At 32.2% G+C, this 24959-nt stretch overlaps 1 protein-coding gene across 2 annotated transcripts; it reads left to right on the top strand.

Annotated features, from left to right (window-relative positions):
- Positions 1-24309, top strand: LOC127712374 (vacuole membrane protein 1-like). Of its 2 annotated transcripts, none has more exons than XM_052218767.1 (12): positions 1-78; positions 3020-3276; positions 4874-4964; positions 5644-5754; positions 9645-9724; positions 10460-10547; positions 11093-11233; positions 16126-16206; positions 17143-17259; positions 19919-19980; positions 21078-21180; positions 21590-24309. In XM_052218767.1, the coding sequence occupies exons 2-12, from the start codon at positions 3053-3055 to the stop codon at positions 21728-21730; spliced, it is 1239 nt and encodes a 412-aa protein (XP_052074727.1). In that variant the 5' UTR covers positions 1-78; positions 3020-3052; the 3' UTR covers positions 21731-24309. The 2 variants fall into 2 exon arrangements, with proteins under 2 accessions (XP_052074727.1, XP_052074726.1); XM_052218766.1 differs by lacking the exon at positions 1-78 and adding an exon at positions 91-199.
- Positions 24310-24959: the final 650 nt, after the last annotated feature.

Raw genomic sequence — 24959 nt, 5'->3', positions numbered from 1 at the left:
AAAGATCATCCGATCAAGTTATTCTACGAAAAAAGACACGTTGTGCCGGTAAACACTCTTAATTGACTGAATGAAAAGGTAAACAATGAATTATGACCGCAAAAGCCTGCGCCACAGTTACGAGAAACTGTCTATTAAGCAGCTTAAACAAAAACTAAAAGCAAAAAGCCAGAGAACGAAAGGCCACAAACGGGATTTGGTAAGATGGAATCCAACTTGTTGTTGACTGTTGTGCTTTATTATATAAATAGCTGTGTTTACAAACACTAAATACTCTGTTGTTTGAACATCAGTCATGCACGTTTATCGTCGTTGTTGATTTTTGATTTCAATCTTTATGTGATGGAGAAAGTGCACACACAGACGCAACTGTTTCTCCCCTTTATGGAACTATATTTATGTTAGATGGTTAATGCACAGACTTTTTACAAGTCCCGCTCGGAAATTTGTCTTGGTGGCTCCTCTTTTTCAAAATCCTGGATCCACACTGGACTGAAGTTATGCACAAATTATGAAATGTAGTTTCCAAAAATTCTCACCTGTTTGTACATGTCATACATGTATGCACAAATGAACTGTGAAGGAAATTGGTTTATATTGATAGAGCAGTTCATTCAAGTATTTATGTCTTTCATTTTGTCAATTTGCTGACTAGTATCACTGGTCATTTTAATAGGTCCTTATTTTTATACAGTATGATTGACAACTGCCATATTCATGTCGGATCAACAAACAATTAGAATCGAGGTGAGGCTTTGATTGGATATCAACCTCCTCTTAAATGCTTACCATATTGACCAAAGTATACCTCTTTATAGTCCTACATATTTTAGCTGACACTTTATGATGCAACTCGGTACACAACCCAAACCTCAATGTTAGATATGCAGTCAAACCTGCCTTTAATAGCCACTTTCAGACTGAGTCAAACATTTCTATATATAATTTAACTCTTTGCAGGGGTCAACTGCAGAACACAGTCAGCAGTCACCTATTTTTTGCACAAAAATCATCATCGTCAACTTTTAACAACGGTCATATGAATGATTTTAACTTCCCATATAATCATGACGAAAAAATGTTCAGTTCTCAAAAGTCAAAATGAGAATCAGAACCAGTTTGCAAATGAGATTGCATAATAGAAGGATAATTTGTGAATTCCTTGCAAAACTAAAGAAATTGTTGAGAATTATGGAACACACTGTAACAGTGTTATTGAGTCATAGATAGATCTTTTTATCCACTAAAAAGGCTAAAAAGCTTATATTTGTAAAGAACTGCATATTACATTCACAATGATTCAGCTGTCTTCAAAAGTGCTATAATATTTAGGTTTGTTTTGTCCACATCATTCCTAAATATGATTGAAATTAATCAAAGTAATCATACAATCTTTCTACCAGAGGTTTCATATACTTTTATTTGTATTTGGAGTAAAAGGTATGTCCGTTAGATTTATTAATGAAATGTCTCTAATTAAACAGATAAAATCATGTAAATTTATATTGCATTCTGATTAACGATTTTTTCAGTAAATGTCTGTACTGCAATCAAGGTCCTAAAAAGCCTAATATTATACTCTCATGCTTCTAAATGCAAGATACTCCTTCATGTCTGCTACTCACCTTAGATGGATAGGAATCATTATGTTTGAGTAGAACATATAATTCCCCTATTTCACACTGTTTTCTGACTTGTCTACACCTGTTGCATTGATGTTGTAAACTTATTGGAGATTTCATGAAACTCATACATGTAGGTACAGTACATTATTAAGCTTTATTTAATCATTCATGTGTGTGCATGGTTTGTTGTCATGAATCTGGTACAGTATTGTAATATAAGTCAACATACACCTGTTATGTCTGTATAGACTTCTTGCCAGTATACATGGTAAACTAGACATTGTATAGCAAAATTTGATTTTTTGAAGGAAAAAAAAGAGGAGAGAGAGAGAGAAATGAATTTAATTTTCAAAAAATAGATATGTTTATCTATAGAGAAATTCTTCAAAAAATGTATGCAAACTAACTGCATGCAAATATTCTCTTGAAAATATTTGAATATTTTATGATTAAGGTTAGGATAATTATATAAGTATTTGACAGTCTTAGCAGTTGTATGATAACTTCTTGCTTGTATATTTTTGTGTGTTATTTTATCAAAATTGGTTTTTATTTATACATATAGTTTACATGTAGATTCTATATTATTAACATATAATAAAATTTCATCTGATCTAGCATGGCTTGAATTGAACAATTTTAACAGTTTGAATTGACACATTAGCTAATGGTTATTCTGTATTACCATACTTACCAAGAAATGAATTTTATTTTTGTACAAAACAATGTAGATATGTAGGTTATGCCTGATCAAGTAAAGTTAATTAAACAATACATGCTTTAATTGAAATGGCTTAACAATTACTGTGGATTCAATATTATTTGTGGAATTTTAATTTTCATGGATTATGTTGGTATATATATATATATGTCACCCAGAAATTGAAGCGTGTTTAATCAAATACAAATTGTCTGTAGTCTTATAGGAAAATATTGATGCAAACATGTACATTATCCTCTGAAGCTTGTATAACCAAATACAAATTGCCTGTAGTCTTGTAAGAAAATTTTGATGCAAACACGTAATCCTCGATCCATTAGAATTGGTTCCTTTGAAAACTAATGAAGCCACAGTACATATTCAGGGTTTCCCCCAGTATTTTCAAATAGCTCTAAAATTAAACATGTTAAAGCACCCCATTTAGTAGATTACTGATAATGGCATGCAAATTATTCATTTAAACTTAGTACTTCAAAGAATAACATTTTATATAGGGATGATACATTACTTCCTTTTCTGTTTGAATGGGAATAATTTAATTTTGAATTGATTTGAATTAAAGTATATCTTATTTCTTTGACTGTTATGATGATTAAATTGTCAATGCTTTTTTTTATGTAACACTTTTTATCCTGTATAACTTTTGTTTGCAATGTAGATAATTTTTTTGTAGATAGAAAGGCTTATAGACGCCAGTTTAAGTGAAATGGACAAAAAGGGGGACAGGAAATCTCCCTCAGAAAACACGAACCTTAAACAAAGACATTCTCATTCAACTAACGGCGATGTCAATGATAAGTCAAATCTACTAGACATTATGCATCAAGAAAGACAAGAACGAGAAAAAATCGTCCTTTGGAGAAAACCATTAAAGACTATACACTTTTCTTGTCTGGAGACAGCCTCACTACTGAATCAAGCTGGCAAAAAGTATGTATTATTGTACAGACCCATACACACCTAACAGGCCTCGGCGGCCAAGTGGTCTGAGTAGTCCAAATACTGCATCACTAGCCTGTGAACACTCGGGTTGTGAGTTCAAACCCCACACATGGCAGTTGTGCTCCATTTCCAATCTTTATTGACTAGGATTGTCATTTTTCCTGCCGAAGGTGGGTGGTTTTCTATGGGTACTCTGGCTTCCTTTACTAATAAAAACTGACAGCTACAAAATAGCCAATGCGGCAATGGTGCTGAAAGTGGCGTTAGACACCAACCAATCAATCATTCAATCATACAGTTATTATATACCCATTATTGGGAGTAGCAGACACAAAAAGATATTACCAATCAGTCTAAATTTGTCAATGTGTCAAAAACTTTTTTGTCTCCTGAATAGACTTTAATTTTCTAAATTCAATTCCTATAAATCTTAATAAGCTTTATTCTTACATTATCATTACAGTATACCCATAATTGACAATGTTATGGTAGTCTTACCACTCTATATAAAGATTTTATTTCCAAGTGCCACTTAGTTGTTGGTCTCTTCTTGGCAGCAGTTCACCACAACCAATAGGATTTGGTGTTCCGCAATTAGGAAAATCATACACTGAATGGTAACCTCTAAATAACAGGCAGACAATACCAAAGGGAGAATCACAACTCATATGTTGATGAGAGACAGACAAAATCATGGGGAAAAAAAAAGGGACGAAAAGTCTTAACAACAAAACAATACATAAAAGACTAGACTGATAAACACGAAAAATATGTGAGAAACCATTTTAAGGAATAGATCACAAAGTAAAAACATATTTAAAGAACAAATGAAATAACATAGGTATCGTATTGCATTATATTACTTCCTTTAAAGACCTTCCATCTTTTCGTCCATCTGTCTTTCCATCCATCTGTCTTTCTGTCCATCCCTCCCATTTTCGTTTGTTTGAAGCTTGAGTGGGGGCATTCATGTCCTCAGACACATTCTTCTTTTATTTTTAAATGTCTTTATTAACTTGAATATTATTCGTTGTTGCAATGGTCATGACAATGCATGATAGTTAATTTGTCATTCCCATGGCATAAACATAAAATTCAACTTTGAAAAATTTCCCTTTGTTCTTCATTTAGTCATGAAGTTTAGCCCGTGGAGGAAACAAGTAGAAATTCCTAAAATTTTAACTGCTGTAATAAACTGTCGTTAGCAAACACTCACAATTTTATTATGTCATATCCCTTCTGGAATTAAATGAGATAGTGTTTACACATGAATGATTTTTTCAATCAGAACCAAAAATTTAGTAATGGCTCCTATAGATACAATGTACTAGTATGCATACCAAATTAAACAAGACCTTTTTAAAACTAATCCTCTTCATGTAGAGCTGGTGGTTGACATTTAAACCCCCCAGTCTATGACTCATATTTAATTATTTGAGTATAACATATGTGGCTGCTAATAATACTGTCTCGCTGCGTTGAAGACCCATTGGTGGCCTTCGGCTGTTATCTGCTCTTTGGTCGGGTTGTTGTCTCTTTGACATATTCCCCATTTCCATTCTCAATTTTATGTTTACATTGATAGGTTATTGAGACGGAAGATCACTGTGGTGACGTCATTGTTGATGCTTTTATCGCTTTATCTCATCTACATTACTCAGGGAACACATCAGCCAGTAAGTTACTTCTAAAATAAAAATCGTTGTGTTATTAAATGGATAAACCTACAGAAAAGGTCTGGTTTGTTGTTTATATATTATCAATGTTCTTCAAATGAGAGGGAGTTTCCTAGCTTCATCTCATCGAAGGGCGAAAGTCCTGAGATAAGATGTAGCCTAGTTTCATCCTCGTGTTTGAAAGACCATTGATAACCTGTTCATCCCTATTTTCCTAGACAATGTCAATTTTGTAGACTTATTACATCATACATTTTCTTTCTATTCGACTTAGAAAATCCCATTTTACTCAAGTAGCTTGATATGGAAAATTTTCACAAAAAAAACAGATCAAAGGAAGATTTGAGAAAATAGCGATAATTACATGAATTATGTATATATCATGAAAGTTGACTAAGTTCAACTATGAGTAAGAAAATCTTACATGTACCTACAAAGAAGATTTATAAGGCCTAAACTAATACATAGCAATACATTTGTGCAATGTACTATTGATTCATCCTATCAGGATTGGATTTAAAAAAAGTACTTGAAGATCTGACTAATGATTTGTATAATATTTTTTTTATTTTTAATTTCATAAATTAAATGGTAAGCTTAAAAGAAATATTTAATTTAAATAGAAGAAAGCGTAAATATTTATAACCAATGATACTACATGTATGTCGCTATTTTTTAGTATGTTGAAGTAATAGAGAAATATGTATTATGGTGTGCATATTGGTTAGGTCTTGGTGTACTATCATCTGTAGGTCTGGGAACAGGATTACATACATTTCTACTATATCTGGTGAGTACATCTTGGTGTATTATCATCTGTAGGTCTGGGAACAGAATTACATACATTTCTACTTTATCTGTTGAGTGCATCTTGGTGTATAAACATAAGTTTGTCATGAAACATGATTACATTATTTGTTTGAGTATTTGGTGAATAGGTCCTGATGTATTATCACTAGCAAGTTTGTGAACAGGATTACAAACAGTTCTGGTATATTTTGTGAGTACATCTTATTACATTATCACAAGTAAATCTCTAAACAGGATTACACACAGTTTTGGTTTGTTTTGTGAGTACATCTTGTTACATTATCACTAGTAAGTATGTGAACAGGATTACAAACAGTTCTGGTGTGTTTTGTGAGTACATCTTGTTACATCATCACCAGTAAGTATGTGAACAGGATTACACAGTTTGGTTTGTTTTGTGAGTACATCTTGGTGCATAACTGTTAGGTTTCAGAACAGGATTACACACATTTCTGGTGAGTTTTGTGAGAATATCTTGGTGTATCACTGTTCAGGGATCTCCTTAACTTGTTTTACAATGGCGCACCGCAATCATTAAAATATCTTCCGCCATCGTCAAATGATCCTCGCCATAGTTAAATTATCTTCCGCCATCATCAAATGATCCCCACAATTGTCAAAATTTGTTTTCGTTTTGCTTGCCGACGCCATTTTTGTTCGCAATTATAATCAATTGCATGTAATTGCATAACCCTTAGGCTTTTTATATCATAATTCAAAGGGTCCTCCTGATTACAGTTTTAAAGCCCTGTGGGATAACCGGCTAAATATCGCTAATCATTTGTAGAGTTACAGCGACACACCTTTCGGGAGATCACTTGATCAAGATAGACGATTGATTGCATTATTTAATTACGTTTCAGCAAATGCTAATGAAAATTAGATTAAAAAATAAATTTTAAATCCAGTTACAAAGAAAAAAGTTTAGCAAGTCGAACACATGCTTTTATATTGACTTACGCAATCAGCATCCCCCTTTTTAAACCAGTACGAAATAAGACGCAAAACAGAACATAATTTCATGCCAAATACAGCAATAATTGATAATATTGAATCACTTTACAAGTTTAAAAGTAAATACATGAATATTAACTGCAACTTGATAATCTGAAGAAATTTCATATAGTAATTCGGAATTCATTTCGTAGGGCTTAAATTAATATTGTTTGTTTGCAGTTTACCGACCGACCTTCGAAAATGCGCCCGACTGTGAACATTTTATTGCTTTTAATTTGAAGAAATTATTTTTAATACTTCTATTGACTCGAACCGGAATTTTGGGTCGTTTTCGGAATTGATTTCGAGTCTAGGTCAATTACATGTTTGAAGTTTGGTTTTTCTTCCCTTCCTGTCAAGCGTTCATCGGACCCTTTAATAGTAAAGCACATGGAAATTGTTTACAGGTATCCACGAAGTCATGGAGGAGTACTTTATTCTGTCGTCTTCTGTCAATTTTAAGACAAATAATACACAGAAAAGTTTCATAGTAAACTGTTTATACTGATTCAGGCAGAATTGCACACGGAATGATGTCTTCGATGATATCATTGACGATGATTCAGCAGATATTCATAAAACCGACATGATAACAGTTTCTGTCTCAAACAAATCGGATACAGAATCTTTTGAGACTGACTTTATGGAACCAATATCAGTGGTACAACAATTTGACAGCAGCCTGAAGTATGCCATATTTTCTTTAAATCGTCGTGAAGACGACAAAGATGAAACCACTCCTCCGTGACTTCATGGATACCTGTAAACATGCATTTGAAATGTTAAATCAATAAGAAGCCACACAAACTACACAAAGATGTAGAGAAAATGAATGGTTGGCTTGAGAAATAAATATATTATCTCTGTATCAAATCTATCTTCGATTGCATTATGAGTATGCTCCTTTAGGATAAGGGGGGGGGGGGGGGGGGGCGTCCCACTCATTGCAATTATTCTCTCTCTTACAATATTAAATATACCCAAACTGTGTGGCCTGTGTGAATTGAATTGAAATGTGTCCTTAGCTAGGAGCTATGCTGCCAATTTTTTTATGCAGTCAAAACATTTCAGTACAGACCATTTACTTTTAATGGGGTGCTATGGATTTCACCCAAAGCTAGTCTTAAGATTTTTGTTTGTTTTAATTAAAGCCTGGCATCAACATATCTTTCCAAATATAACCTTTATAACAGTCAGATGTCTAATCTATTTTTTTCAAGTTGTCTTTTTTTTTTTCAAATGAGGAAGATTCAATGGTTGATTTTTTTTTTAACACACTGACCTAAATTGTCTTTTGAATCTTTAATATCTACATTTTTCTAATGAAAATACTCTACTCATGAAAACATTCTAGTAAAGCTGCATATATGTCAGTGAATATGTTTCTTTACAACAATTCTAGTCATTCCTTGTTTATAAGTGTTCCAGTATTTCATTATACCTTAAATTTATGTCATAAATTGTATAATGACACTATGTTAAGTTTCAGTTTTGGTTAAATAGGTGTTTACCTGAAAATGCCTGTTCATTTCATGTTGGTTTTCAGTGTTTGTTGTTTTAAAATGTTTTTTCTTCACAAGAAACTTTGTTGTTAAACTGCTTGTTTAAACTTTATTCTGGCTGATAAAATAAAATATTTTTCCTACCAACCGACCCTGCAGTCTGAATGTACAGTCGGAAAACTGCAAACAAACATATTTTTAAGGTTGGCCTAGTTTACTATCAAATTGATACATCCGGTTTGAATTCAGAATCGACAGATGCTGCAAATCTTTGATACCGGTTCATGACTTCTGAATTTGACAGTGATAAAAGATCCCCCCGATTTTTAAGCCCTCAACAATTACCAAAATAGCAAGACAACGACATGGGAATCTTAAGGACAGCTTGTGTTAATTCTTGACCAAGGGGGAGCCATGTAGACTTGGCATTTTAATTGGTTATTCTATAATGAAATAGATATAGTAAGCAATATATCAGTCTGTTCACCATTCCTTACATGGAAATGGAGGAATGAAATACTTTCGATCATGCCATGCCATAGAGGCAGGGTTTCGTCATGGTGAACGTTCCCCCATCGTTAAGATTTCATCCATGGAGATCCCTGACTGTTTTCCGGAAGGTTTCAGGTGGAATAACCCACATTTCTGGTGTTTGTTGTGAGTACATGTTGGTATATTATGATTAGGTAACATAACAAGATTACATATCTTGGTGTATTCTATCAAATTGCACACATTTCTGGTGTATCAGGTTGGTACATCTGTGCTTAGGTTTCAGAATTACATTGTATATCTTATTTATATGATGAATATGTCTGGGTATATCTGGGAAGAAGGTTTCTGAACAGTTTTACACACATTTTTTAGTGTCTCAAGAAAGTAAATCTTAGGTGTATCACCATACAAAGGTTTCAGGACAGGATTCAAAATTCCTGGTGTATCATGAGAACGTCCTTTACGTACTGATCTTCTATTGTTTCTCACTTTAGGTCACTCCTGCCAGAAACCAAACCAATGTGAAACATGCAAGACCACTTTATTCAATATTTGGAGAACACTTTATAAATCACCAAAGTCCTCCCATATATTGTGTTTTTACAAGATCAGATATTGCAGCAATAACACTAGCCTTAGATAAACCTTATTTTTACTTCTTGGAATCTTAGGAATCTGATTCAAATACCAAATGTGGTCAAATATAAAAATAAGGAGATTTGGTATGATTGCCAATGAGACAACTCTCCACCAAAGTTCAAATGAAGTGGATGTAAGCAATTATAGGCAACCGTACAGCCTTCAACAATGAGAAAAACCCATACAATATAAAGGCTATAAAAGGCCCCGACATGACATGTTTATCTTATCATTTCAGGGACCACATATTGCAGCAGTAACGTTGGCAGCTTATGAATGTAAATCTACAAACTTTCCAGAACCACCATATCCCACAGAGTATGTATATATATTGTTAAGTCACCGTGTTGGGTTTACATTTTGGTTGCAAGTAATTCTTATGTACTTCTTAATTTTAGAATATATCTGTGTATTCAGTTAATGCTTTATATTTTTTATTTAAAGTTTCCCAAAAAACTTTATAACTCTTAAAACTTCAGAGCATTTTATAATTGTGTTAAACTTCAATAACCTTTCCATAAAGATACTTTAGTTGAAAGTTTTTTATGCTCCTTTAAGTTTAACCCCCTTCTGTACGTCCCAAAATTGGTTTCCGTTCACTAACTTAAATTTGCCTCAACCAAATCTTATGAAACTAATGCACAATGCTTATTACCACTAAACACAGATCAGGTTTGAATTTCGTAGGCGTCACTTTCACTGATCTTGAGTTATGTCCCTTTTTAAATGGACAAAATGGCAAATTTGCCGTTTCTGCAATCTAACTTTACTTTGCCTCTACAAAATGCTATGAAACTTATATACAATGCTTATAACCACAAAACACAAATCAAATTTTTTTTTTAGCTTTATTACAGTCAATGAGAATTTCTTAATTTGCTTGTATTTCTTTCCCAATTTATTGTATGAAATACTGTTTCTTTAATATTTATTTGTATATTGATAAACAGATTTAAAGTTTTTTAACAGTTTAAACAAAAGATGTTATATATAAGTGTGTATAGATCCCTTTATGCATGCACCAGACTCTATTTAGTAATTTTGAATTTTTAGAATAGTTTGTCCGGAAGGTGTTACAGATGGCAACGCAGTATCATTATGGACGATAATGAATAAAGTCAGACTTGAAGCTATTATGTGGGTATGTCAAACATTTAATCTAAGGTTTTCCCAATGGAAAATTCCTTTTGGAACTACCTCAATAGTTATGATTAGGTCAGATAAATGATCATGGCAGAATTGGAAGATATTTATAATACCACACCATACAAGTAGTGTTATATTTGTCAAAATTTTGTTGTCACATTTTTCAATCAATTTCAAATATAAGTGCAGGTTTACTCTTTATAGTAGACTTTGTCGTTGATGATTAAGTTATCATAAATTTAAGAATATTTGGCAAGGGTATGGGGGATTGCTAAGATTCAATCAGATACTGTAAACCGGCCTTCTTCTGTGGATAATTTTTATTTCACATTTAGCCAGATCTTACCAATTTGGCTGCGATTTGTTTTCATCTATTTTCTAACTCTGGTTGTATATTCATATATAAGAAGATCCAAGTTTGACATATTTGTGACAATTTTTTTTTTGCATAACTTTTTCTACTCTTGAAATTTGAAAAAATAAATCCCTAGTGAAAAATAGTTGGTTTACATTATACATATATATTTTTTTATCTTTCAGGGTGCTGGGACTGCACTAGGAGAACTACCGCCCTATTTTATGGCGAGGGCAGCCAGGCTGTCAGGGGCAGATCTTGATGATGATGAGTTTGAAGAAATTGAAGAACTCATACATGAGAAAAAAGAGCATCCCGAAGAATTAGTAAGTCTTAACAGGTTATGTTCCCAGTGAGATCATTGATGTCTGAAGTAAACATATTAGTGTTAATTGTGGCCTGTTGTTTTTCTGTGGATGCCCTATAGTAAGCACTCAGTTGTTCTGTCTATTGCTTTTGTCTGTGGACATTTCGTGTCCTCCCCAACTCCTGTGAAACCATGTGACTGGATTTCAAAGACTAAGCAGCATTTTAGATGCTTTTTAACACCCTCCTTAAAACTTGAGTTTGTTTTTTTTTTGGGGAGAGTGGGGTATTTATGAATCACCATGTCTGTCCGTTCATTTGTATGTTAGTTACTTTAAACAGTTGTAGATGAGCTTTAAGGAAAATAATCTTTGATCTACGTGTGGAAGAAGAGATAATTGGATTTACCTCCTCAATATAACATAATGTGGTACCGTATTCAGGCATGATTTTTATGCCCCACCTAGGGGCATTATGTTTTTCGGTCTGTGTGTCTGTTGGTCCATCTGTTCGTCCGTCCATCTGTCCCACTTCAGGTTAAAGTTTTTGGTCAAGGTAGTTTTTTATGAAGTTGAAGTCCAATCAACTTGAAACTTAGTACACATGTTCCCTATGATATGATCTTTCTAATTTTAAAGCCAATTTAGAGTTTTGACCCCAATTTCACGGTCCACTGAACATAGAAAATGATAGTGCAAGTGGGGCATCCGTGTACTATGGACACATTCTTGTTGTATACTGTTAAAGAACCTTTATTCATGAGTATCAATTTTCTTGGTTTGAGCAAAGGTTAAATTTTTGTGGGTTCTTAAATTCATGGATTTTAGTTTTCTGAAAAAAATCAAGTGAGGAATTTAAAGCCATCAGAAATGAATATTCTTGAAAATAATCATATGTTGTTTCATAATGATTTGCGGAACATTGCAAAAAGTTGTTTATTTTCACTTACTTGTTCGTCTTTCATTACTGACAACATTCATCAAACTTTTAATAAAATAATTGCTTGTGAAATAAGCTGATTCATCTATGCTTACAAATTGTCTCGATTAACGGAAACTGCAAAGTAAACATTTTAATTGTTACACATGTGTAAGTGATGACACTTATTAACCGAGATCAAATGATCAACAGATTAACGATCATCAAAGATTTTAATTGAGCCATAAACATGTCACTCAAAGAAAATGGTTTCATAAAAAATTGCTACAAATGCATTTTGAAATGTAGAATTAATTCATATGAAATGATAAAGTAAGCCCAATAGGAAATTAATATTTTTTTTTCGTATTAGAATTATGAGGTAATAAAATGAACACTTCATCGCATAACATCACCAAAAGTCTGGCTTTCATCAATCGAGAAAAAAAATTCATGATATTTAAAAATTTAAAAGATATACAGTTTAAGTTATTTTTAAAGATTAAATTGGTAATATCCTGTCTGAAGTTGTATATAAGTTCATAGTGCATTTGTTGATATTTGATGTATTCTTTAGATTACATGTATATGCCCGTAACATACATGGGGATCTTTCTATGTCTTGATATTTCGTTGGACACTTAAATTTGTGGATAAAGCCATCCAGGAAAACTACGAATATAAGTACCTTACAAATAAACAACTTTCACCATACTTTCCTCTATTTTTGTTCTTGGAAGAATATTTTTTTTTCAAATTCTTTAATCATTAACCTAATCCATATTTATATGCGAAAAATAATTCAGATATTTACTGATAAGTATCAAAATATACTGCTTCATTAAAAATTTCTTTCTTTTCATAGCATTGCATAGCGATGTATATTCGACAAGACGTAAGCGGTTATTCATTGGCTGTGTTGTTTCAGACTGCTGCAGTTGTATTGTTATAGCTAAAGGTTCTTCACATGCTAAGTGATGAAAAAATCAAACACTATTTTACTAAAGGCCAACACAGTTTTACTTTCAAAGTCGTATTCTTCTGTGTCATATATTACGTACCAGATTTCTGCACACACTCAAAGAATTTATTTGACATTTACACATACTTTTGATTTCTGGTTAATGACATACACAACTTTTCAATTTAATTTTTTTTATTTCGGCTAAATTTTACCTTGTGCAGTGTTTAGAATCATTTAAAACATTTAAAACTTCTAACTGATGAAGGCAAGAAGGTTTCTCCATGAAAATATCGCGAATGACTGCAAACGACTTGAAATTACCATAGTTTCACTGGAAGTTTTCCCAGATAAGTGTCAAAAGTTTTTCCAGAATTCCTGCGACGAAAAGGGTGTGTGGATTATGTATGAATGCAACATTATGCACATGTTTTACAATAATAGTCTCTTCTACGAATAATACCTCTTTAACAGATAAAAGGACATTTATGAAACTTGACACAGTTGTAGACCATACATGAGGATGTGCATAAAGGAATATAACCTTGATCTAACATTTGAAAGGGGAGATAATATAATTTGTTGTTTGGATGATATCCTTATATGAGTTTGTTATGCCTCCTAGCAGTATATAGTGATTGTGATGTTTATCTGTCTGTCTGTTTGTCTGTTTATTCGTGCCACATTTTCTTTATATTATTAACATTTTAAGCATCTTGCTATCTCGTTAAGATTTTTGCATCTTGTATCTAAACCACCAAATGAATTTCAGTGAAAGTAGTGGGTTCAATAAGGCCCTAAAATGACTCCTTTTTCTAGCTAAAATTTCAAATTAGGATTTATTGACCAATATTACAATGAATCGTAGTTAAAACTTTAGGAATGTTATAGGAAATATGCCTTTTTTTTATACGCCCGTCAAATTTTTGACGGGACGTATTATGTTATACAAATGTCCGGCGTCCGTCCGTCTGTCTGTCCGGCGTAAACATGTCGCACCATAACTTGAGAATGACTTATCCAAATTTCATGAAACTTAACATAGTTGTTTCTTATGATGGTCAAACGATCTGTATACTTTTTGGTGAAAATAAGATTAAAACTTTTTGAGTTACGGGACTTAGTAACTAAAACAGGTGTGTGTTTTTTTTCACATGTCGCGCAGTATCTCAAAACAAATTTATGATTATTGCTTAAAACTTTACACGCTTCTTAGTTATACTAATCTTAAGATCTGTATACTTTTTGGTGATGATTCAAAATTTTATTTTTGAGTTATTGAGTATTTTTGTTAAAAAAGGGGGAGGGGTTTTTCACCTGTCGCGCCGTATCTCAAAAACAGTTTATGATTATTGCTTAAAACTTTACACACTTCTTAGTTATATTAACCTTAAGATCTGTATACTTTTTGGTGATGATTCAAAATTTTATTTTTGAGTTATTGAGTATTTTGTAAAAAAAGGGGGAGGGGTTTTTCACATGTCGCGCCATATCTCAAAAATGATTTATGATTATTGCTTAAAATTTTACACACTTCTTAGTTATATTAATCTAAAGATCTGTATACTTTTTGGTTTTGATTCAAAATTTTTTTTTGAGATATTGATTTTTTTTTTTAAAAGGGGTGTTTTCACATGTCGCGCCGTATCTCAAAAACGATTTATGATTATTGCTTAAAATTTTACACACTTCTTAGTTATATTAATCTAAAGATCTGTATACTTTTTGGTTTTGATTCAAAATTTTATTTTAGAGATATTGAGTTTTTTGTAAAAAAAAAGGAGGGTTTTCGCATGTCACGCCGTATGTCAGAAACTATTTATGCTTATTGCATAAAAATTCACACACAAGACGACGGGCGTATCATGCGCTCATGGCGCAGCTGTTTATTTACATTAACATATTAATGTTCTTTTCATGGCGTCACAAATAGCACACATATTGATTTTCCTCGAAAATGAAAAGAAACAGGTAAATTTCCATTGTTTTTTTGGACTGGAAACATATAGCAAAAACTTTGACAAGAAAGGTCTTTTAATAAATTGTTTATTGTAACATTTTACATATCTGACTTGAATATTAGTTTGTCGAAGCCTGCACTCTATGTTTGGTAGAAATCCAGACCATTTTGTAAATTTTCATCAAAGTCTCTACTTTTGGTCTATTTTGGTTGAAAATATTAAAGTTTTATAAGAAAAGTTACACAAAAAAAGTTCTATTTCACTTTCTTACATGTCTTTTCAACCACTTGAGACATTTTATATCTTCAAACAATGGACTTAATATTTGAATATAACCCATACTGAACTTACTCCTTTACGTAAAATGTTACTTACATAATGATATTGAGCACCTGTTTTATTTTGTGATCCTATAATATTTGGGGTTTTTAATAGTAAAAGACTTGTTATTTTGTCATATTTAGATAAGGTATTTAGGCATCTTGTATCTGCAACTCCTCTTAAACCATTGGCTCTATTTTTACTAAACTCTGACTTTTGCTACTTTGTCTTGTTGGTTTAGTTGATTCATAGTTGTCTAACTTTTCGTCTGTCGTACAAAATTTCAATCCTTGTATCTATGATGAGTTTATTTATACAGTCTGTTTCAGTTATGGTTGTAAGCAAATTTTTTTTTTTTTAAATAATGTATTTGCCAAAGCAAAGTAGAACTACAGTTAAAAAATAATATTATATTTGTCAGGGTGCATTTTAACATGATTAATACATGTATGTGCTGTCTGTATGTTTGTGTTGTATATGAATCTGATGTTATTTCATGTATGTTTTGTTTATTAATATCAGTCGGTTAAAGAGCTCTTAAGAGCTCATGTTCCTTGTTTATTATGTATGTATGAAACCCGACTTTAAATAAAGATTACTTTACTTTACTTTACTTTAAAAGGACACAAACTTGTAGGAAAAAAACCCAAAAACTTTCCCTTTATCTTAAGAATATTAAGGGGAGATGAATGTTTAATATATTCCAGACAATATATATCTCTGTCAACTGTTTTAATCTTATTATTTTTAGGGATTTATGGAAAAATCGAAATTAGCTGTACATAACCTTGTACAGAAAGTGGGATTCTTTGGTATCTTAGCCTGTGCATCTGTAAGTATGAACTGTGATAAACATTACTGTGGTATCAAAGCCTTTGCGTACTAAATAAATGTAACTTTTGTATCTGAAGTTTTGCTTTAGAAAGTATCGGCCTTAAAAAAACATCACTTTGGTATCTGTATATTTGTTTGTGTAATCCTAAGTAGTAACTTGATTAAAATACACAATATGATTTTGGTAAACACATCACAAGTTCTTGAATCAACATCATGTATGCTCATGACCAAAACTGTTGTTATTTTTTTTCACACATATCTTCCTTATGTTAATTTTAAAGTAAGTAATTTATCCATTCATTCTATTCACTATGGTCATTTTTCTTTTGCTTGAGTAAAAGAAGCTAATTGTGCATAAGATGTTGATTGAATTCCTGAATTGGTTGAGAATGAGAATTTCAGTTACTAACATTTATTGATACCAAAATCTGCAAGATATTGCAATGTCCTAGATAGCCCAAGATAGAGGGACGCAGCTCCACTCTTCCCTTTCTGTGTACACCTTTGCCCATATAGCCTTATCCTTTTTTGCTTTTGATGGAAAATAAATACTTTTATTGCAATTGAAAAAAAAACTTCTGATCCAGCAAAAATGCATTCAATTCTTTCAATTTGTTTTATCTATAAACATGATCAAGTTGTCCGTTTTCAGACAAGAAACCTTGCTTCATATTAATCTGTGTCCCTTTGCTCTTAAAAACTGTATAAAAATAAGTTAAATATATGAGCTGCGTGCTGATACTAAGATAATTGAGCACATTAATTAGTAGGAAGATCTTTGTTAATTTTGAAATTATTATTCTTATCTTCAAACATTGAATAGATTAATAGATTTGATATGTATTTTGCTTCATTTTAAAACTTGATTGTCTATGAATGTGTATAAATTCAATTTTGATTGTCTTATTTATAAATTTTCTTTTTTTCACAGATACCAAACCCTTTGTTTGATTTGGCAGGAATCACATGTGGCCATTTTCTCATTCCATTTTGGACATTTTTTGGTGCAACATTAATAGGAAAAGCTGTTATTAAAATGCATATACAGGTAAGTTCTATATTGTATTGTTGGGTAGCTATCTCATGATGTTTGCTACTTCAGTTTATACAGATTCACAGTGTTTATAGGCAAAGCCAGGACTGTGGATTCATTTATTTTTGTGGGTATCAATTTTCGTGGATAGAGAAAAAAAGACGTTTCGTGGTATACGTAAATTCGTGGATCGCTGATTACAAAAAAAAAAAAAAAAAAAAAAAAATTCTGATACGTAATTCGTGGATTTCTTTTTGATTTAGGAGATCATATAACCTCCTTGGTTTGATCAATAATAAAACAAACAAAAAGAAGGAATTCATTGAAAAAGTTTTGAATTGTCAATAACCAATATAGGTTAAAGTGTTCATTGAAAACTTCTATTACAATAATGGACAGAGACAACTAATTATTTGTTTGTTTTACAATTTATAAATTCTTGTCGGAATTATATAAGGCATTCAAAACTCTATGATTGAAAGCTCATTTCCCTATTCATGATATAATAAACAGTCGATCATATAAGTTAAAGGTGTGAAAATAAATGTTCCTATCATAAACAATATTACCTACGGGCAATATCCCCGTACTTAATCCTATTGATTTTTAATCACCAGTAAACCAAACTATGACACGGTAATTAACAACTTGCAGTTATTTTCCATGAACAGTTTTAATCAATTTTAAAAAGTAAATTATCACTGATATTCAATATTTTTATTATTGATTTAATCAAAATACTTGTATCTTCTTTCAATAAAAACACGTGTTATGTTACAATGTTTATCGCTAGTCAACACTATACTAGAACTGCATAACATAACCGGAAATAAACATCCGAATCCATACACATTTCTCTGGATTATTCTTCGTTGAATTCTTAAATTCGTGGTTCGCTGTGACCCACGAAACCCACGAAAATTGATATACCACGAATAAAAATGAATCCACAGTATAAGGTAGAAAACTGTTAGATATTGAAGAGAGGCGAAAGATACCAAAGTGATATTCAAACTCACTAGTCGAAGACAACTTGACAAAGCCATAGAAAAAAAATGAAAAACGACAAGAAGATAAACAGTACACAAAACACAACGAAGAAAACTGAAGACTGAGCAACACAAACCCTACCAAAAACCGGGGGTGATCTCAGTGCTCTGGAAGGGTAAGCAGATCCTGCTCAACATGTGGCACCCCTTGTGATGCTCATGTAAATACAAATCCGGTGATAAGTCTAATTCAGTAGGTCACATTCGAGGAAATTGACAGTTCAGTATTACATCAGCATAGTGATAGCTTGTCTAACTTTAAAGCATGCACACCATGCAAAATAAACCAATGCTGAGGAGAATATAATAAACAAGATGAGCTGGATTTTTTATATGGTAGACTAGTAAGGTCATATTCTGTAGGAGGACTATCAAAGATAAGATCAAAGGAACACACTATTGCTGTTTTTCATCTTTACAGTTGCTGGAAGTGTACAATGAAGTTAAGGTTTCCCTATATACAATTAGACCAAGTCCGCTTCTAATTGATATAAAAATAAAAAGATGTGGTATGATTGCAAATGAGACAACTCTCCACAAGAGAGCATTTCTCATATATTCTGAAGAGCTCAATTATTAAAAACTCATGTAAGTGTTTCGAGCATTCTCTTTTAAATTTAATCACAAATTTTCTAGACTGAAAGTTATTCAAAGCTTGTCATTCATGCATCACCCATAGTCCTAAAAAAATTCCTGTGTTTCCTCTAACCATACCTACCCTGATTTTGAGTGCCTACCCTAAATACTTTTTATACCTCGCCGTAGCGGAGGGGGCATTAAGTTATACCCTTGTCCGTCCGTACGTCATGTACGTCCCAAAGTTGGTTTCCGTTCTCTAACTTTAGTATGCCTCAACCAAATGTTATGAAACTTATACAAAATGCTTCTTACCACAAAACACAGATCAAGTTTGAATTTTGGTGGGGTCACTTTAACCGTTCTAGAGTTATCCCCCTTTACAAATGGAAAAATTGCTGAATTTTTCGTTTCTGTTCTCTAACTTAAGTGTGCCTCAACCAAATGTTATGAAACTTATACACAATACTTATTACCACAAAACTCAGATCAAGTACAAATTTGGGTAGCATCACTTATACCGTTCTTCAGTTATGTCCCTTTATAACTTTATATGATATGCAAGCGGGGGCATCATCTGTGTCCCATGGACACATTCCCCATTTATTTTCAGTCATATTTTATCAAGCACTATTGAAGTGAGACTGTTTCTACTGTTTAAATCAGTCAAAAAGTTTTTGAAAAATAAAATTAATTGCCTACTTACTGCCTTACTTTTTTAAGCCTGTTTAATATCAGAAACACAGATTTTGAGACAAGTAGTCTTAGCTTATACTCCAATATGTTGTATATGTATTAGAAAAGCATCAAATACCAATTTTTAGTCGTTTGTTAGACCTGGTCTGGGATTGAACCCAATGTCTCCTCATTCAAGGCAATCCCTACGAGATGAAGTACCAGTATGCTGTTATATCAAGAGATGAATTTTGAAAAAATTGTCAAAAATTCTTGAATGAATAAACAAAAATTGATCTTTATGCTATCACTGAAGGCAGTACTTGTTTATATTGATAAAAATGCTACTGTAACTTTTTTCTTTTTTTTTCCAGAAATTATTTATTATATTCATGTTTAGTGCACATCATGTGGAAACTATAGTCAAGTTAATAGGGTAAGTGTTAATTATATCCTATTCAAAGGATTGTGAAACATAACTTCCATAAGAGATAAGGAATTTGATATCACAAACATACCATACAGACACTGTAAATTCAGAAATTATCGCATGCTGCATTTATTATTGAGATTTTTGAAGAAATGGATTTCAGGAAACTGCATACAGATGTATGTATCAGATTTCAGAATGTGAGCTTGTATTTTGAAAAATGTAGTTCATATTATTAAAGACCATAAGTATAAGAATAAGAAGGTGTGGTATGATTGCCAATGAGACAACTCTCCAAAAGAGACCAAATGACACAGAAATTAATATCTATAGGTCACTGTACAGCCTTCAACAATGAGCAAAACCCATACTGCATAGTCAGCTATAAAAGGCCCCGAAATGACAAATGTAAAACAATTCAAACGAGAATATAAGAACTGGAATAGAAGGGATTGGTGCAACATGTCCTATGAATGGAAGGCACAACACTATTGCTGTTTTTCACCTTGACAATTACTGGCAAGTTTTCAATAATGAACTGGTGCATCAGTGGTCGATTGGTCTAAGTAGTTCATATACAGTTATCACTAGCCTGTTATCTTTGAGGTTGTGAGTTTGAATCATTCTTCATCAAAGTGCCTTTGACTGCTCTCTTAGTTGACTAGGATTACCACTTTTCCTGCTTAAGGTCATGGTTCTCACATGGTACTTAGGCTTCTTCTACACACACAAAATGGCTGCCATGAAGTTATATGGCATTAAACTTGAAAAATCGATTAATAAATAATGAACTAAAGGGCTTCCACTTTACAGTATGATCAAGACAGCTTCTATCTGCTTTTCATGTTGGGGAGCCTTTTATAGCTTTCTAGACGGTACGGGTTCTTCTCGTTGTTAAAGGTTGTACGGTTGTCTATAATTGCTTACATCCACTTCATTTGAACTTTTGTGGATAGTTGTCTCATTGGCAATCATACCACATCTCCTTATTTTAATATTAAGCATTTATCTTGTATTAAGATGTAAATTATTACTGTAGAACTCGGAGATGACAATTTGTTTGAAGTGAATTTTGTAATACATTGTAATTTTTTTTATTTCAGAAAAATTCCCTCCATAGGTATATCTTTACAGACACCATTTAAAGAATATTTAGAAGTTCAGAAGAAAAAGCTTCATCATAAACCAGGAACTCATGTCAAATCTGTAAGTACACACAAAAAGGGGTAGGGCTGATTAACAGAAAATTTGACAAGTATTTGCTTTCTCAAAAGTCTTACTTCAGCATTTTATAAACATGCAAAGATAGTAAAACAATTCACAACATGAAGCTGATACATTGACTGTAAATATTGGATAGCAGGGGAAAAGTTGCATGTACCCATCACATCATGCTACTCTCTAAATGTTATTTCTGTATATACATTCTATTTTTATAACCCAAACAGTAACCCAACATTACAGAAAACCAAATGACATCTGTAGATGGACATAAAGTCTTCAACAATATAGACTGATGCCATTACAATACTCTGAAGTAGAAAAAACCCATTTGCACTCAATTAAATGAGGATTTTTGACGTATCACTTTAGAAACTATTCTTTGTAATTTCAGGATTCCAATCTGTTGGGATGGATATTTGAGAAAGTTATTATTGTAATGGTTGTATATTTTGTCCTGTCAATCATCAACTCCACAGCCCAGAGCTACCACAAAAGACTGTGTAAAGAAAAACACAAGAAATCTCAATCATAATTGGAGATCTTATGTTTATCAAAAAACAGTGCAAATATTGTTCGTAAAACTGTACTACTGTTTGTGTGTGTAATTGTGAGTTTCCAACCATAGTAGGTTAATTCTTTTATACAATGTAGCACACATCATTTCAGTTGTGTAGTTCATTGATTTGATCTTTTCCTTTACTTTCACTGTAGTTATTATGTTTTTAAGAATGGAAATTCTATTTTCTCATAATTTTCAATTTTATTATTTTTAAGTTATTAGTTTGATTTTGAAATATTATGAAACTTCACTATTAAAAGTTGATAAAAGAATTAATTTATTATGGTATATTTATTGTATTTGAATGTTTGTAATAAGAATTCTGAATAACTTATTTTTAATAGATACAATTGGATATATTAATGGAAAGCTTCACTCTGTTGAAGTTCATTTCAATGAAGAGGATGACAATGCTGTTGTTTTCAGCACAACATTCATAGTAAAAAAACTGTTCTTGAAGTTAATTTTCAATGAAAATAAAAATACTGTAAATTCAGAAATGATCGCAAATAATGCGACTCTGTGAGTATCGCAATAATAAGAACTCGCATTGTGATATCTGATACATATCTTTTTATGTAGTTTTTCCTAAAATTGCAATAATTACACTCGCATTCTAGTTCATTCTTCAGAAATCCCAATGATAAATGCACGCAATAATTTCTGAATTTACAGTAAGGAGATGTGGTATGATTGATGCCAGATTTCAAATAACGTGGATATAAGCAATGATAACTCTCCTAAGATCACATTTTTGTTGTTTCCTAAACCTGAATTAAGACCTAAATATTTATACAGTACATATGCTCTTCCCTTTTGAGGTGAATTAAGTAAATATTTAACAGTTGTTTAATCACACCCTAACACAATAACCCTGTCAGATTTTTTTATACGACCGCAAAAAATTTGTGTTCGTATATTGCTATCACGTCGTCCTCGTCGTCGTCCTCCTCATTTGGTTTCCGGACAATAACTTTAGTTTAAGTGTATGTATCTCTATGAAATTTAACCAAAAGGTTCAATACCACAAAAGAAAAGTTGGGATTGTTTTTTTGGGGTGATGGTCCCAACCGTTTAGGAATTAGGTGCCAAAAAGGGGCCCAAAACAAGAATTTTTCTAGTTTCAGGACAATAACTTGTGTATAAGTATTTTGATTGCTCTGAAATTGTACCACAAGGTTCAGTACCACAAGTAGAAGGTACGGATTCATTTTGGGGGTAATTGCCTAAACCATTCAGGAATTTTTTTTCCTCAAGATTTAAGAAATTATCAATTTTCCATAAAAAAAATTGGGGGTCACAATTTATTTTGCTAATTCTTTGTATATAGTCTGAAAACAGATTTACTAAGTATTGAGCAACAGCACAGTGTATTGCACAACAGCAAGAAATCTTCAATTGAATATAAATTCAAATCATATAACCAATTTCAAGTATCAAATATATAATTACAATCCAAATTCTGACCTGTATCAAGCTTGAATATTGTGTCCATTTTTGCCCCAACTGTTCAGGGTTGGACCTCTGCAGTCGTATCCAGCTGCGCTCGGCGAGGCACATTTTTTTTGGTCTTAATATGTAATTTCAATACTTGTGCAGTTGGGCAATTTATTATAAGCTATAATGCTTTCTGTCATTTAATTGTGTTTTTTCCGCATTATATTGAAAATCTGGGACTGATACTTCAGAATTGAATGCTTCTTTTTGCAAATTTATTAGGTGTAAAGCATCGACTGAAGCCTATTTTGATGTATTGTGTAAATGCTTCATTCTAAAAAATGTGCACAAGACCAAAAACACTTTTGCAACCCTATAAAATTACAAAAGAAATCATTCAATATTTATAATTTCATTTTTATGCTTCAACCATGAAATTATAGGTAAAATAAAGTTTTTTTTGTTTCTCTTTGCATTGTTGTCATAGGTAGCATGTGAATTCATGAAAGTTACATTTTAATGTGAAATAGAATATAATTTTGGAATGCCTTGCCATTGTTGTCTGCAGTTTTCACCAAAATCTTTTCCAACTACTAGTTCAAAGGCCAATATTCCCACAATGTTCTTATGTTTATAAACAAATATTTGCAAATACTTGCTTGTCCAAATAAAATTAACTAGTCTGGGGCAACAGACTAGTGGTTAATGGTGCAGACTCTGTCTGCCAATCAAAATTACAAATTCTTATGAAACATTTATGTAATGTAATTATATATCTATTTGTCCCACTGATAACAAAAGTGATAATAAGACAACATTTGAAATAGTTTATATTTTTATTACTGAAATGGTACGCATTTGTATGCAAAGAACTTGTAGCGACATTCATAGATTTGTTTTTACATTACCCCTACATTCCTTACCTGTATTTGAACTATTTAATAAGGTATACATTACTATGTGTCGTAATTAGTATTTTGTTTCTAGACAATGTTCCTAGGAAGCTTTTTTTTTCTAATCAATACGACTTGTAGATTTAACCATTGTTTCATATTTTATAGATTAGAAGTGATACCATCTTATGAGTCTGAACATTGGGCATTATTGTTAACAGATTTAAAAAAACATATAAACTCTAAAAATACTGTTTTTCAAACACGAAATGAATTTTTTCCTGGATGAATGTTAAAAACACAAAAATCAATCAACCCAAATACGTTGTGAAACATGTAGTACATTATCAAATTTATCCTTGGCATAGTTTTGTTGGTCAGTTTAAAGCAGACTCTTGTATATTCCAAGGGGCCTCGGTGGCCGAGTGGTCTAAGTAGTCGAACTACTGTATCACTAGCTAGTCAACACTGTTTTGAGTTCCAATCCCGCACGTGGCATGTGCACTCGACTCAAATCTTAATTGACTAGGATTGTCTGTTTTCCTACCGAAGGTAGGTGGTTCTCTCTGGCACTCTGGCTTCCTCCACCAATAAAAACTGACCGCCACAAATAGCACAATAGTGTTGAAAGTGGCATTAAACACCAATCAATCAATCAAATTGTATATTCCAAACAACATATATAGCTGCAGAGGGTTTCAGTATAAACAAAGAAATTTAAAGATTGACATATGATTTTGAAACCTTTTTTGCTGGTAATCTCTAAATGTCTATTTTCATAAGCTATTAATGTAATACTCAAAACAAAATGTACAAAAATTTGCATATTTTTTATGTTAATCCTTGTAGTCCATCTGATTCAGTAGGAATTT

Source organism: Mytilus californianus, unplaced genomic scaffold (assembly GCF_021869535.1).
Source record: "Mytilus californianus isolate M0D057914Y unplaced genomic scaffold, xbMytCali1.0.p SCAF_8, whole genome shotgun sequence".
Classification (NCBI taxonomy): domain Eukaryota; kingdom Metazoa; phylum Mollusca; class Bivalvia; order Mytilida; family Mytilidae; genus Mytilus; species Mytilus californianus.
The sequence above is the reverse complement of the archived record's forward strand: the minus strand, read 5'-3'. Positions and strand labels throughout refer to the sequence as shown.

Coding starts and splice junctions, on each gene's coding strand:
- LOC127712374 (XM_052218767.1), top strand. CDS start 3,053: ATGGACAAAAAGGGGGACAGGAAATCTCCCTCAGAAAACACGAACCTT. Junction 10,548..11,092: donor GACTTGAAGCTATTATGTGG/GTATGTCAAACA, acceptor TTTATCTTTCAG/GGTGCTGGGACTGCACTAGG. Junction 16,207..17,142: donor GTATCTTAGCCTGTGCATCT/GTAAGTATGAAC, acceptor TTTTTTTCACAG/ATACCAAACCCTTTGTTTGA.